The following is a 14,084-nucleotide window of genomic DNA, read 5'->3' on the forward strand; positions in this document are numbered from 1 at the left end:
TTTATTGCCTGCAATGCAAACACAGAGCCATAGTCTTTAAATAGTGCTGCTTTGCTGTGGGCAGCAGGAGGACCCTGGAGGGACTCTGCAAGGAGAAACAGAGTGTATCTTCCTTGCCCCACTTCCTAGAGACTCCTTAACCATGCATGCCTCAGTTTCCTGTTCTGCAAGTGGGTATGCTGACCCCACCAAGTCCTGGGGGTTGCTGGGTTGAGGAGGTCTCAGACCACAGTCTCAGTGGCTCCCTTCATCTGTAGGAATCCACAATGGCACACAACTGTCTGCCTGGCCCTCTCCTCCTTGTACATTCTGCCACCTCCTCTCCAGGATCAACCACCAACTGCTCACTGAACTTTGACATTCCTTGAACTTAGCCAGCCCTTGAACCCAAAGACAGTTCAGAAGAGCCTGCGGTGGCCAAGCCTAGGGGGGACAGGAATACCTTCCTCTAGGAGATATCTGGCCTTGCCTCACCCCATGGGATACATGCGCATCTTGGTCTGGATGCTCACTAGACTATTGTGACCATGTGTTCCCACAACACTCAGTGCAGAGACTCACCTGGGTCCAAGGGGAAATGTTTGATAAATGAGAGAATGAGGAGGAGGGAAGAGTGACAAATGGCAATAGAAGGCTGGACATGTGGCTCAGTTGGTAGAGTGCTTGCCTGGCATGGATGAAGCTCTGGCATCCTTCCCAGTACAGTAAACCAGGCATAGGGATGCATGCTTGCAATCCCAGCATGGGGCAGGGGAAGCAGGAAGATAAAGAACCTATGGTCATCCTTGGCTACATATGAAGTTGGACGCCAGCCTGGCCTATATGAAACCCTGTCTCACAGAGAGGAGGGGCAGCCAAAAAGAGGTCCAGATACATCCAAAATGCACGAAACCTACAAAACAACCGAAGACATATGAAGTAACAGAAATGCAGTAAAGCATGGTTATGATGGGTGGATGGAATGTGGGTGTGGGGGGCAAATGGCACGAAAAACAGACAGAGAGTGAGTAAGGATAAGGGGGACTGTCCATAGCAGGAGAACTGTAGCCAACAGTATGGCTTTGTATTCATAACTGTTTCACGTTCAGGAAATCTCACCACACACAGGATTGATTCCTGCTGTCTCTGCTTGCTCCACCACTCTCACTCAAGCATTCCGAAGCCCACACTTTCCATGCTTGACCCTTTGCTCAACCCTTTCCTGCATGACTTCCTGGTGCAGCCAAGACCCCCCCCCCGCCCCATCCCACCCCCCATACCTGCCCTTGAGCCATATACAAGGACCCGGCCATCCACAGCCATTCACATGGGATGCAACTACCTGGAGATTAGGAGAATAGGAGGAAGGGAGGAAAAGAAAGGGGGGAGATGAAGAGGAATGAGAAGGGGAGAAAATGGAGGATTGTGAGATAAGGGGGAAAGGAGAAGAGGGGGCGGAGAAGGGCGGGTAGGAGAAGGGGGAGGCCTGGAGAAGGTACATTTGCCCAGCCACAGCAAGAGTTGGGCTGTAGGTATCTGGCTTTGGAGTCTGGGGTAGAGATGGCATCTTGCTCCTCTGCAAGTCTATTGGGGCTGGAGGGGTCTGGCAAGTGCCATGATGCATCTGCATTTCTCATATGGATTCTTCTTCCTCTCCATGGCCCTGGGCCATAGAAGAAACAGAGGCTGCCTTTCCTTGGTGTTGGAAAGTCCGGTTCCTGTTCTGAGTGTCCCACTCATGCAGGGGTGGATTGGCTCCTTTAACCCTTGGCCTCGGGTAAAAGGTGTTGCTCATAGAAATGTCTTACTTTTTGAAAGGATAGCCATGCTACAACCCACAGGTGAGGTAACAAGGAGGACCCAGGGAGGGACTCATGGATCTCCCTGGGAAGGGGAAATAGAAGAGATCTCCTGGATGGGCTGGGGCAGGTGGGGATGGGAACTTGAGGGATTTGGTTGGGGGTTGGTTAGAGAGGGAGAGTACTGGAAAGATGACTGGAAAGGGGTTTTTTGGGGTTCAGGTAGAAACCTGATGAAAGGGAAACTCCCACGAATCTACAAGGATGACCTAGCCAAGACTCCTAGCAATAGTGGATACATAGCCTGAATTGGCCATCTGCTGTGATCAGATTGGTGACTGCCCCAATTGTCATCAGAGAGCCTTCATCCAATAACTGATGGAAACAGATGTAGAGACCCACAACCAAGCATTAGGCTTAGCTCGGAGAATCCTGCTGAAGAGAAGGAGGAAGGATTATACGAGTTATAAGGATATCACAAGAAAACCCACAGAAACAACTCACCTGGCTCATAGGAACTCAAAGTCTGAACCAAGAACCAGGGGACCTGCATGGCACTGACCTAAGCCCTCTACATATATGTGACAATTGTGCAGCTTGGTCTATTTGTGGGACTCCTATCAATGGGAACAGGGGCTGTCCCTAATGCTCTGTCTGGATCTTGGGAACCTATTCCTCTTACTGAGTTGTCTTGCTCAGCTTAAATACAAGAGGGGGTGCTTAGTTTTACCACAAGTTGATATGCCATGGGAAACCTGAGACTTTCTGAACAGAAACAGAGGAGGAGTGAATTTTGGGGGAAGCAGAAGGGAGGTAGGAGGGAATAGGAGGACAGGAGAGAAGGTCAACTATGGTTGGGATGGAAAATAAATTAATTAAATTAAAAAAGAATGATTTATTTGGAATCTTAAAAAAGTCTTACTTTTTGTCATTTATTGATTGATTGATTGGTTGATTGAGACAGGATCTCATGTAGCCCAAGCTGGCCTCCAACTCACTATGTAGCTGGTCCTTCCTCCTCTGTCTTTCCAGTGCTGGAATGAATAAGGTGTGAACCACACCTCAATTGTGTGGCTCTGGGGACCAAACCCAGAGTTTCATGCATGCCAGGCATGCTCTTAACCAACTGAGCCACAGCCTCAGTCCCTTCACCCTACACCCTAATTTCTATGGCAAACTCCAGGCCTTTACCACCTAGAAGACAATCACATTTTTAGACAAGACTTTACAGAGGTAATCAAGTAAGGTAATCAGTTAAGATGACTTCACCTGGGTGGATTAGATCCCCATATGGACTATGACAAAAGATTAGGTAGAAATGGCAGGGAACAGTTGTCATCCTACCTACTAGGAGGCTGAAGCAGGAGGGTCTCAAAGTTTAAGGTCATCCTGGGTGACCCTGTCTTCAAAAAAAAAAAAAGAAAGAAAAGAAAAGAAGATAAGGAATATAGGCATGTGGTGGAGTGCTTTTCTAGAATCCTCCCAGTGAGAGGCTGGGGCATGGCTCTGCAGTGTAGCTCTTGCTTGGTATCAGAATGAGCAAGACCCTACATTCCAAACCTGGAGCTACAGAAAGCAAACAAACATACCAAAATGTCAGAGGAAGAAGAGAAGCAAGAGGGAATGCTGACACAAATGCACCCAGAGAAGATCCTGTGCAGACACAGAAAGGAGACTGCCATCTCCACATGAAGGAGAGCGCCCCAGGAAAGGCCAGCCATCAAGATACCTGTGCCTTGGTCTTTAGCCTCCAGACTTAAAGAAAAAAAAAAAAAAAACAAAACTTTCGGTTTGAAGGTACAACCCAGTATCACTTTTTCATGGCAATCCCAGCTGATTTACAAAGCATTTACACTGGAATTCCCTGTCCTCAACCGGCACCATCTACTGGTGTCTGAAAGGGGGCAATGCTGGACCTGAAGCTACACAGGCTCCTTGCCATGGTCACTGCTGGGCTCTGCTGTTCCATGTGACCTCGTTGTGAAGAATGCAGACCCACATCCAGTTAAGACCCTGGCCCTCCATGCTGGTCAAGTGACACAGAGCTGGAGTGTCAGGATGGTGCTGCAATGGCTGTCCTCAAAGAGTGTGTGCCTCCCTCCCCCATGGTTGTGCCCAGGAGAGGTGGGAGGGCCTGGCTTGCATCCCTTCTGCAGCCAAGCACACAGCTCAGGCTGACTGGTACTTACCCCCAGCCCAGGCTGTCGATGAACAGCTTCAGACTTCAGCCATTTTGGCTCCTCCTGAAACTGGTTTCTTGAGAGTTGGGGTCTCTTTGTTCTTGAAAATTTGATTTTCTTCCCACCAATTAAGTATCTTCATTCTAAGACAATGAGCCCTGTGGTGAGTGTTGCATTTAGTCTCTACCGATACTTCAGTGCTGGACACCCCTTCTCCTTAGCATCACTGTCTTTCCCGGCTCTAGCCCTGGACTGCTGCCCAAACACCATGCTTGTTCTGTGACCAGACCACTCATCTCTCTCACTGTAGACTCTCTTCAGCTTCTACTCATCCTCTGATCTCTAGGCTATCATGTCCCAGGCCCTAGAAACTGCTCTGTTTCTTTGTCTCATGGTCATAGCTCTCCTGGACCTCCCCACCAACTCCAGGACAAAGTGCCTTCTCTCTGCTTCTCTTGAAACCCTGTGATCTCTCTCTCTCTCTTTCTTCCCATATATATACATTTTGTGTGGGTACAAGCTTGTTTTGCATATGTTTTCCTTCTCTTTACATTTTTGGCACATATCTGTACATCAGAACTCAAGGAACTCAGTCTTTTTAGTGGCTCTATAGTATTCTATTCAGTGGACCTACCACAGATTACATAAACAGTCACCTGATTCCCTTGCTGTGGCAACAGCAAAGGCCTATTGGATCACTTCCTAGTTACCTGTGGGCTCTGTCCTATCAGATACCTCCCCTCACCCCAACAGCTGGAGCCAGATTTCTACAGATGTCCATCCATCTCTATCTCTTTCCAGATGAAGAGCCTTCTTTTTGGCTTCTGTGTGAATTGAAAGAGCAAGATCCAAATTTTCATTTCTTGTCTGAAAAACATCCTTCTACAAAAATGACTGAAAATGGCTGTGAAAGCACTGCCAGAGACTGGGTGGAAGCTGAAGCTTAGAAGCACTGACTAGGGCTGGCTTCAGAGGGTTGAGTTGGAGCAGACCTTGGCAGCACAACCAATTTTATAAAATAATACTTTCTCTATTTAGTGCAGGGGTGGGGAGGTGTGCAAACAGGAATGTGGAGGTCAGAGGACAATTTGTAGGACTTGATTCTCTCCTTCCACCATTAAGCCCTGGGGGTCACCAGATCGTCAGGGTGGGGGAAAAGCACTTTTGTTCACTAAGCCACCTTTCCAGCCCCACCATGAATGAATTTGACTTAAAGGAAGTGTGTGCCATGACTGCATTCACAGGTGTGAAATGTGCATTTCATTTAAGCCCAGGTAGAACGTTTATTAAAAATAAACAAAACTTTGCTGCAAGGAAAATAAATTGCTATTATGCATAGTATATTTTATGATCTTATTTAAGCTAGAAAGAGGATCAGTCTGTTCTGGTGGTACAGACCTGTTTTATCAGCTACTGTGAAGGTGAGAAAGTCCAAGACCCCTCCTTGTATTGAGGCTCTGTCTTAAAATAAAAGTATGAAGAGGGCTGGGGATTAGCTCAGTGGTAGAGCACCTACCCAGAATTCCCCAGCGAGGGGCTTGGCCATGACTCAATAGTAGAACAATTATCTATCATGTTCAAAGACTTACATTCAATCCTCTCAGTACTGGAAGAGTGCGTGGGGAATTTACTAGAAAGCACTGACATTTCTAATAGGTCGAAAAACACAGTGGAAATTGGAAACATTTCAATCAAGTGATAATAACATAGTTCACATCCACATCTGTGAGATGCAGTTAAATCTATGCTTAAAGGGAAATGTGTAGCCCTAAATGCAAATAAGAAGGCTGGAACTAAACTAGAAGAAAACGTGATGGAGGGAATGAACATCATAAGTCAATGAAGGGCCAGTGAGATGGATAAAGGAGCCTACAACCAGGACTGATCTGCCTGGTGAAATGGATGAACCAGCTCCCAGAAGTTGTCCTCCACTTGTACACCATGCATGGCACATGCATTTGCATGCACACACACACACACTCAAATGAAAGAATAAATTTTAAAAATAAAAAATAAGGTGGGTTTTGGGAGGGCTTTGGTGTTGAATTTGAACTCTGATACTCACGCCAGGACAACAAGGAAGAAGAAGAATAAAGAAGATGCTATGGTCCCATACACAATGCCCTGGATTAGCCCTCTCAGGAAGACACTGGAAATGGAGCTTTTATCTGAAATGAAAGGGAAGAGAGTGTGGTTGTCCTGAGGCTTTCAAACTATGACTCTTCCTTCTCATCCTGGCCCTCAAGGGCCGGCCTTCTAGACTGGTCACTAGATTTCTGTCCGCTCACCTGGTATCAGGAAGATTTTGGAAACATGGGCTCCATATCGGTTCCTCCCCTCACAGCGAAGTCTCCTTATGATTTCTGGTTCCCACATGAGGTGGATGGTGCTGTTGGTCCAGGGTTCCAGTGTGGTGGTGATAACGCGTAGAATGGTATCTGTGCTATTCGCACTCACAGGGTTTCCTCCAACCCACCACTGCACAGAGGGTATGGGGATCCCATGGAAGGAACAACTACAAGCCAGTGTCCTCTTCAGCAAACAGGAGTAGTTGAGCAGCCTAGCAGGTGCTGTGGAGAAGAAGGGTCAGGGGTCAGAGAGACATATACACTTTCCTTCACTTCCTCCAAAGCCCAAATTTATTTGTAATTATGTACATATGTGGGTGTGTGTGTGTGTGTGCATGGAAGTACAGTGCCCACAGAGGCCAGAAGAGGGCGCTGGATCCATAGAGCTAGAGTTACAGGTAATTTGGGCTGCCCAACATGAGTTCTAGAGGGAAGTGAACTCCGTTCCTCTGCAAGAGAAGTGTGGTGGTTTGAATGAGAATGTCTCCCAGAGGCTTATGTGTTTGAACACTTGGTCCCCTGTTGGGGGTGCTGTCTGAAGAGGTTTAGGAGGTATGGCCTTGTTAGAAGAAGTATGTCACAGGAGGTGGTCTTTAAGAGTTTAAAATCTTGGATCATTCCTGTTTGCACTCTGCTTCCTGCATATGGTATAGGATGAGCTATCAGCATCATGCTCCAGCCGCCATGCCTGTGCCATGTGCCCCTGCCATGATGATTCTATTCCTCTGGAACCATAATAAGCAAACTTCCTGGTACAAGTTTCCTTGTTCGTGCTTTATCACAGCAACAGAAAAGTACCTGATATGCGCTCTCTCAGCCTGTTAAGCCCTCTCTATAGCCCCCAAACTTCTTATTTGTGATTCCCAAAGAGCTTCGGAGACTTTCTAGAAGCCTGAGAGTGAATGGCTGAGACTCAGAGAGGTTCTCTTTCATCTTTTCTCATCATCTGCACCAAACTTGGACTTCACTCTTGCGTGGTCTCTCGTCCCAGGGGGATATGATTGCTCCCTTCCAGGACCCAGGTCTTTCTCTAAGGCCCACCATTTCCTCCAGACCACAGACCCTGGAGGGCCCACCAGCACTCACAAACCAGTTGTAGCTTGACCACTTTACGGCTGGTCAGGTTATCTAGGGATAGACTTAAGTGGCATCTGAGGGTGGACAGCTCTGAAGAGGAGTTGATGGAGAGAGTTGTGTTGGAAGACATGTCAGGCCCCTTCCAGGAGGGAAAAAGGACTTTAGGTTCTTGGCAGGTGCCTTGGATGTTACAGGTCAAAATTGCAGGCTCTCCAGTCACACCACTTCCTGGGATTTGAAGCTCTGGCTTTTGGGTCAGGTCTAGAAAAGATTTTAAAAAGGCGCTTTAGTTTCATACTTTAGGGTCAGAAGAGATTTTGCAGGAGTCATTTCTACCATGTGGGTCCCAGGGATAGAACTCAGGTCTTAAAGCTTGATGGCAAGCTTGATTGCGCTGCCTCACTAGTTCCCAACTTTCTTTTGCATTTACTTCTTTGTGCTGTGTTCTTGTGTGTGTGTGTGTGTGTGTGTGTGTGTGTGTGTGTGTGTGTGTGAGCGTGTGTGTGTGTGTGTGTGTGTATGTGTGTGTGTGTGTGTGTGTGTGTGTGTGTGTGTGTGTGTGTGTGTGTGTGTGTGTGTGTGTGTGTGTGTGTGTGTGTGTGTGTGTGTGTGTGTGTGTGTGTGTACCTCAGGTTGTATAAAGTCCAGTGCCTGATGAAGTAATAGCCACCCGATCACCAGCACTCCCTCTGGATCTCCTACTTCCTAAACCACTTAGTGCTCAAGCCTGAACATCACCTGGCATGGAGAGCTCAATGTCCTCTCTCAGGACAGTGTCTTTCAGATCTCCTAGACCCACATAGAGCAAGTAGGTCATGTTTTCTTTTCCAAGCACGTCTTGGGTCAGCAGGATGCAGTCTTCCACCCCCTCTGTGGAGAGATCACCCGTGGGGGCTCTGGGCTGGCTGTTATCTGCATGGAAGCTGATGGTCTCATTAAGCCTGTAGCCCACAGTCATGAGATTTCTGGGAGATGCCTTGGGAAATTCAAACACACAAGGGACTGTACTGCATAGACTGTCTTCCACTGCTGTTGCCTTCATATCAACCAAAACTGGAGGAAGTAACCCTGCGGGGAGAGATCTAAAATGGAAACCAGTCCACCTCAAGTTTTCAGAGTTCTGCCTGTCGAGTAAAGGATCCGGTCACTCAGGACAGGCTTAGTGTTTGCTCATCTCTGGGAAGCCTTTCTTGGGAAGTCTTTATTAATATGCAACACGGGGTCCCATCAGCTACTCTAAGAGTCATGTGATTTACTGTGGAGTCTGGGATATGTAGTATTATTCACTTACGCTCTCTCTAGCTGCCAGGCTCCTCCAAATTGGGTCACACTTGCCTGAAATTCCCTCTGGACAGATAAGTTGATATGTGTTCTAGTTTTTGTTAACTCAACATAATGACATATCTGGAAAGAGGGTATCTCTGTTGAGGAATGGCCTCCATCAAATTGGCCTGTGGGGGGTCTCTTCTTGATTTCTGATTCACATGGGAGGGTCTAGCACCCTGTGGACATCGTGCCACCCCTAAGAAGGTCAGCCTGGATTGTATAAGAAACTGAGTAAGCCATGGGGAGCAAGCCAGCAAGCAGCAATCCTCCCTGGTCTCTACTTCAGTTCCTGACTCCAGGCTTCTTCTTTAGCTCCCCTTAACAATAGACTATCAATAGTACACCAATAAACTCTTTCTTCCCCAAGTTGTTTTTGGCCATGTTTTATCACAGCAACAGAAAGCAGACTATATTTAACCAGCTGTGGCCTCAGGTCCTCTGAAGCTTCGAACCCAGCCCTCTCTGATCCCCAGGTCAACTTCAAATTAAAACGTTACTGTTTCATTGCATTTTGTGAAGGTCAGAGGCCTACTAGCAGAAGACAGTTCTCTCCTTCAACCATGTGGGTTCCAGATATTGAATTTATATCATGAATCTTGGAGCCCTCCCCTGGTCTGAATTATAACTTCATTTTTACTTATTGCCTTCCTGTCTTGTGACTTCTGGTGGAACTTACCCCCTGTCCTGAGTCTGTAAGAGCAAAGTCCCTCCGTCTCACTTTAAAGATATTTTCATTCAGGAGTCCATTGTGTTATCTGTGATTCTGTCGCTCTCCTGATGAATCTCTCTCTCTCTCTCTCTCTCTCTCTCTCTCTCTCTCTCTCTCTCTCTCTCTCTCTCTGTGTGTGTGTGTGTGTGTGTGTGTGTGTGTGTGTGTGTGTGTGTGTTGGGGGTCATTAATTCATCTAAGCTTCCTTGCTGCAGAGCCTATAGTATTGCTATTACTTACAATAAGTATCATCTTGATCTCTGGAATGCTGAGGTCTCTCACAACTGCATGACCAGACTCCCAGTGAAAACCTTGCACTCAAGGTTTGATAGGCTCCTGAGTGGGGAACTGAAATTAAAATCTAGGATTCCCTGTGCACTGATAGTGACAGAACTGTGCCATTTAGATAGCTTCCCTAGGAGAGGACTACTGGGTACTTGTACTTAGTCCTCTGGCTACTTCTCCCATCATCTCTTCCCTTTGCTGATCTTAATCTATGTGGTTTTGATGATATAATTGGTCATCGCCATAAAGATAATGATTTCACTGAAGTCTTTTTTTTTCTCTTTGAACATTTATTTATTTATTTATTTTTGGTTTTACATCCAGATCACAGTTTCCTCTCCCTCCTCTCCTCTTAGTTCTCACCTCCCCACTCCATCCACTCCTCCTCCATTTCTCTATAGAAAAAATTAGTCCTTCCATGGATATCAATCAGCCATGGCATACAAGTTGCAGTGAGACTAGGCACCTCCTCTACTATTAAGGCTGGATGTAGCAATACAGTAGGAGGAATGGGTACCCAAAGCAGGGAACAGTGTCAGAGACAGTCCCTGCTCTCACTGTTAGAAGTCTCACATGAAGACCAAGTTACACAACTGTATCTTCTATGCAGAGGGCTTAGGTCAGTCCCGGTTAGGTTCCCTGGTTGTTGGTTCAGTTTCTGTGAGCCCCTATGAGCCCAGGTTAGTTAGCCCTGTGGTTTTTTGTGTGGTGTTTTTGACCTCTCTGGCTCCCACAATCCTTCCTCCCCCTCTTCCACAGAATACCCTGAGCTCCACCTAATGTTTGGTGGTGTGTTTCTGAATCTGTTTCCATCAGTTGCTGGGTGAAGCCTTTCTAATGGCAATTGAGCTAGGCACCAATATGTAAGTATAGCAGAATATCATCAGGAATCATTACATTGATTTTTTGTTAGTCCTATTTGGTTCTATCCTAGGTCTCCAGGTTATTTGGCTTCTGGGTCCTGGCCCTTCAGGCAGGGTCAGGGATGGGCTCCCTCTTATGGCATGGATCTCAGGCTTGAACAGTCACTGGTTGGCCACTCCCACAATTTCTGTACCACCTTTACCCCAGCACATCTTGTAGGCAAAGCAAACTGTATGTTGACGGGTTTGTGGCTGCGCTGGTGAACCAGAACCTCCACTGGAAGTCTTGCCTGGTTACAGGAGATGGTTGGTTCAGTCTCACAGGAGATGGCCAGTTCAGTCTTTATATTACCCATTTCTATGAGAATTAGCTAGGGGCACCCTCATAGATTCCTGGGTGTTTCCATTGCACTTGGTTTCTAGCTCATCCCAGAGATGGCCCAGATTCCAGTTGTCCCTCCCAGTACTGTCTCCCTACATCTTCCCCTCACCTGATCCGTCCTGTTCCCATCCCCACCCAACCCCAGTCCACCCTCAAAATCTATTTCCTCTTCCCAGTGAGTTCCAAGCATCCCCCCTTTGAGGCCTCTGATGTACCACAAAGATACATACACATACACACACACACACACACACACACACACACACACACACACACACGTGATATCAGCCCTCTGTCAGATGTGAGACTGATGAAACCTTTTCCCATTCTGTAGACTGATATTTTGTCCTTTTGATGGTGTCCTTTGCGTTAAAGAAGTTTTCATTTTCATGAGTTCCATTTATTAATTTTTGATCTTAGCATCAGTGCTATTGGTGCTCTGTTCAGGAAGGTGTCTCCTGTGCCAATGTGTTCAAGTCTATTTCCCACTTTCTCTAGTAGCAGTTTCAGTGTATTTGCAGAGGTCTTTGATCCACTTGGACTTGAGCAGGTGATAGATATGGATCTATCTGCATTCTTCTACATGCAGACATCTAGTTAGGCCAGCACCATTTGTTGATGATGCTTTATTCTTTCCATTGCAGAATTTTATTTGCTTTGTCAAAAAAATCAAGGGTCCATAGGTGTGTGGGTTTACTTCTGGGTCTTCCATTCTATTCTGTTGACCCATCTGTCTGTTTTTATGCCAGTACCATGAGGTTTTTTTTTCTTTTTCTTTTTCTTTTTTTTTTTTACTACTCTTGCCTTGTAGTACCCCTTGAAATCAGGGATGGTGATGCCTCCTGAAGTTCTTTTACTATTAAGGATTGTGTTAGCTATCCTGGGTTCTTTGTTTTTCCAGATGAAGTTGAGTATTGTTCTTTACAGGTCTGTGAATAATTGGCTGGGATTTTGATAGGAATTGCATTGAATCTGTAGATTGCTTTTAGCAAGATGGACATTTTTACTATGCTAATTTTATCAATCCATGAGAATAGGAGATTTTTCCATCTTCTGGCATCTCCAGTGTCTTTCTTCAAAGACTTGAAGTTCTTGTCATACAGGTCTTTCCTTTGCTTGGGTAGAGTTACACCAAGATATTTTATATTATTTATGGCTATTGTGAAGAGTGTTGTTTCCCTTGTTTCTTTCTCTGTCCATTTTTCATTTGTATATAGGAGGGATACTGATTTTTTAAATTAATCTTGTACCCAACAATTTTGCTGAAGCTGTTTATCAGCTGTAGGGGTTCCCTGGTAGAATTTTTGGGGTCACATATGTAAACTATCATATCGCCTGCAAATAGTGATACTTTGATCACTGAAGTCTTTTTCAAGACAAAAATCACTAGCCTAGGTTGACCTCAGACTGACTACATAGCCAGTACTGAGATTATGGTGGCTTTACATGATTCAGGGAACCAAACTTGGGGCGTTGAGCATGCTATACAAACACCTTACCATCTGAGCCAGAATTCCATTAAATTGTTTTTATAGCATTTTATTTATTCTGTAAAAATTTCATACATGTATACAATGTAGCTTGTATATCATATCCACTCCGAGCCCCTGCTCAGTTCCCATCGGGACATTCCCAACACCTCCAGCCAACTTCAAGTCTGCCTGTGTATTTATCTTTAAACACTGAGTCCAGTTCTTGATGCCGATATTTGCATGGGGTGGGGTCATTCATTGCAATATGAGCAGCCAACCAATATGAGCACACCTCCCAAAGAAAAGTGACTTTTCCAGCAGCCATCAGCTGTCATTAGCTCCTCAGTTAGAGATTCGATCTCAGTGGCTGAGGAGCCACTATGCCAAAATTTTAAATGGTTTTGCCTTGTGCAAGTAACTACACCTACATGAATTCACGAATGTAACAGCCAAGTCTTGTCTAGAAGACAGCCTTTCCATGGCTCACAGCAAACAATTATTCCTTCCCCTTCCTTTTCCATTGCCCAGGTAATGGTCTCATGGTGTGTGCTACTTACCCAAATACAACAGAGGTAGGGCTGAGAGTCCCCACAGCATCCCAGGGACAATGGAGTGCAAGGATGGTTCCTGCTGCTGATCCTGGCCTCAGAATGAATGTCCTGTAGGGAATAATGTGGGATGGGTGAGAAAAGGGGCAGCCAAAGAGGCAGGTAGTGGGGCAGAAATAACATCACTACTTATTGGAGCCTCTTGTCTCCTCCATTACATTTAAGAGCTCTTTATTTGTGAACTGGGTTCCTCTTGGCAACAGATGCTTGGAGATTTGAGGACAGGCATCATCACCATGACTCTGTGAGCCTAACACATCTGCTTTCTTTTTTTCTAATCATCTCTCCTGTCTTATTCCTTCTTCAAGATATGGAAGACTGGATTCTCTCCAGTACACAAGGTGGTCTCAAAATGCATGGAATGGTTGAAGGCTTTTGGGGAACTAGGTATGGTTGTTGTGAAGGTCACTTTATGTCTACACTGAAGGAGAAGATAATGGGGTTTGAACTGGAGTAGAAGACAGTGAGACACGGCCACAGATTTAAGAGAGAGATGTGGAGCTGAGGAGATAACTCAGTAAAGTGATTGCTGTGAAAACATGTAGACCTGAATTTGAATACCCAGCACCCAGAGGACAAGCTATGTACAGCAGAGAACCAGAGATAGATAGGTAGATGATAGATAGATGACAGATAGATGATTGATAGGTAGATGATAGACATGATAGATAGATAGACAGACAGACAGACAGACAGACAGACAGACAGACAGACAGACAGACAGACAGATAGATAGCTCTCAGTGTTCAGAGAGAAGAGACAAAGGGATCCCTGAAGCTTGTGAGACAGGTAGCCCAGGTGCACACTTTTAATCCTAGCACTTGGGAGGCAGAGATAGTCAGACCTCTGTGAGTTCAAGGACATCTGTGCTACATAGTGAGATCCTGTCTCAAAAAATAAATGGTAGAAATCAATTATGCTGATTAGTTATAACTGTCAACTTGCCATGACCTAAAAGCACTTAAAGGGAGAGTCTCACCTGAGGAACCGTCTAGATCGAGTTGGCCAGTGGGAATGTCTGGTGGGGGGTTGTCTTCACTGTTGGTTGATGTGGGA

At 45.9% G+C, this 14,084-nt stretch overlaps 1 protein-coding gene across 1 annotated transcript; it reads right to left on the minus strand.

Moving 5' to 3' along the window:
• Positions 1-3,995: 3,995 nt before the first annotated feature.
• On the minus strand, positions 3,996-13,017 carry LOC100753373 (sialic acid-binding Ig-like lectin 6). The gene is made up of 6 exons (XM_027420510.1): positions 12,978-13,017; positions 8,163-8,451; positions 7,393-7,646; positions 6,247-6,528; positions 6,024-6,126; positions 3,996-4,101 (listed from the first exon to the last, which is right to left on the minus strand). Exons 1-6 carry the CDS (start codon positions 13,015-13,017, stop codon positions 3,996-3,998), a joined length of 1,074 nt encoding a protein of 357 aa, XP_027276311.1.
• Between the last annotated feature and the right edge of the window lie 1,067 nt (positions 13,018-14,084).

Source organism: Cricetulus griseus, chromosome 6 (genome assembly GCF_003668045.3).
Source record: "Cricetulus griseus strain 17A/GY chromosome 6, alternate assembly CriGri-PICRH-1.0, whole genome shotgun sequence".
NCBI classification, from domain to species: Eukaryota; Metazoa; Chordata; class Mammalia; order Rodentia; family Cricetidae; genus Cricetulus; species Cricetulus griseus.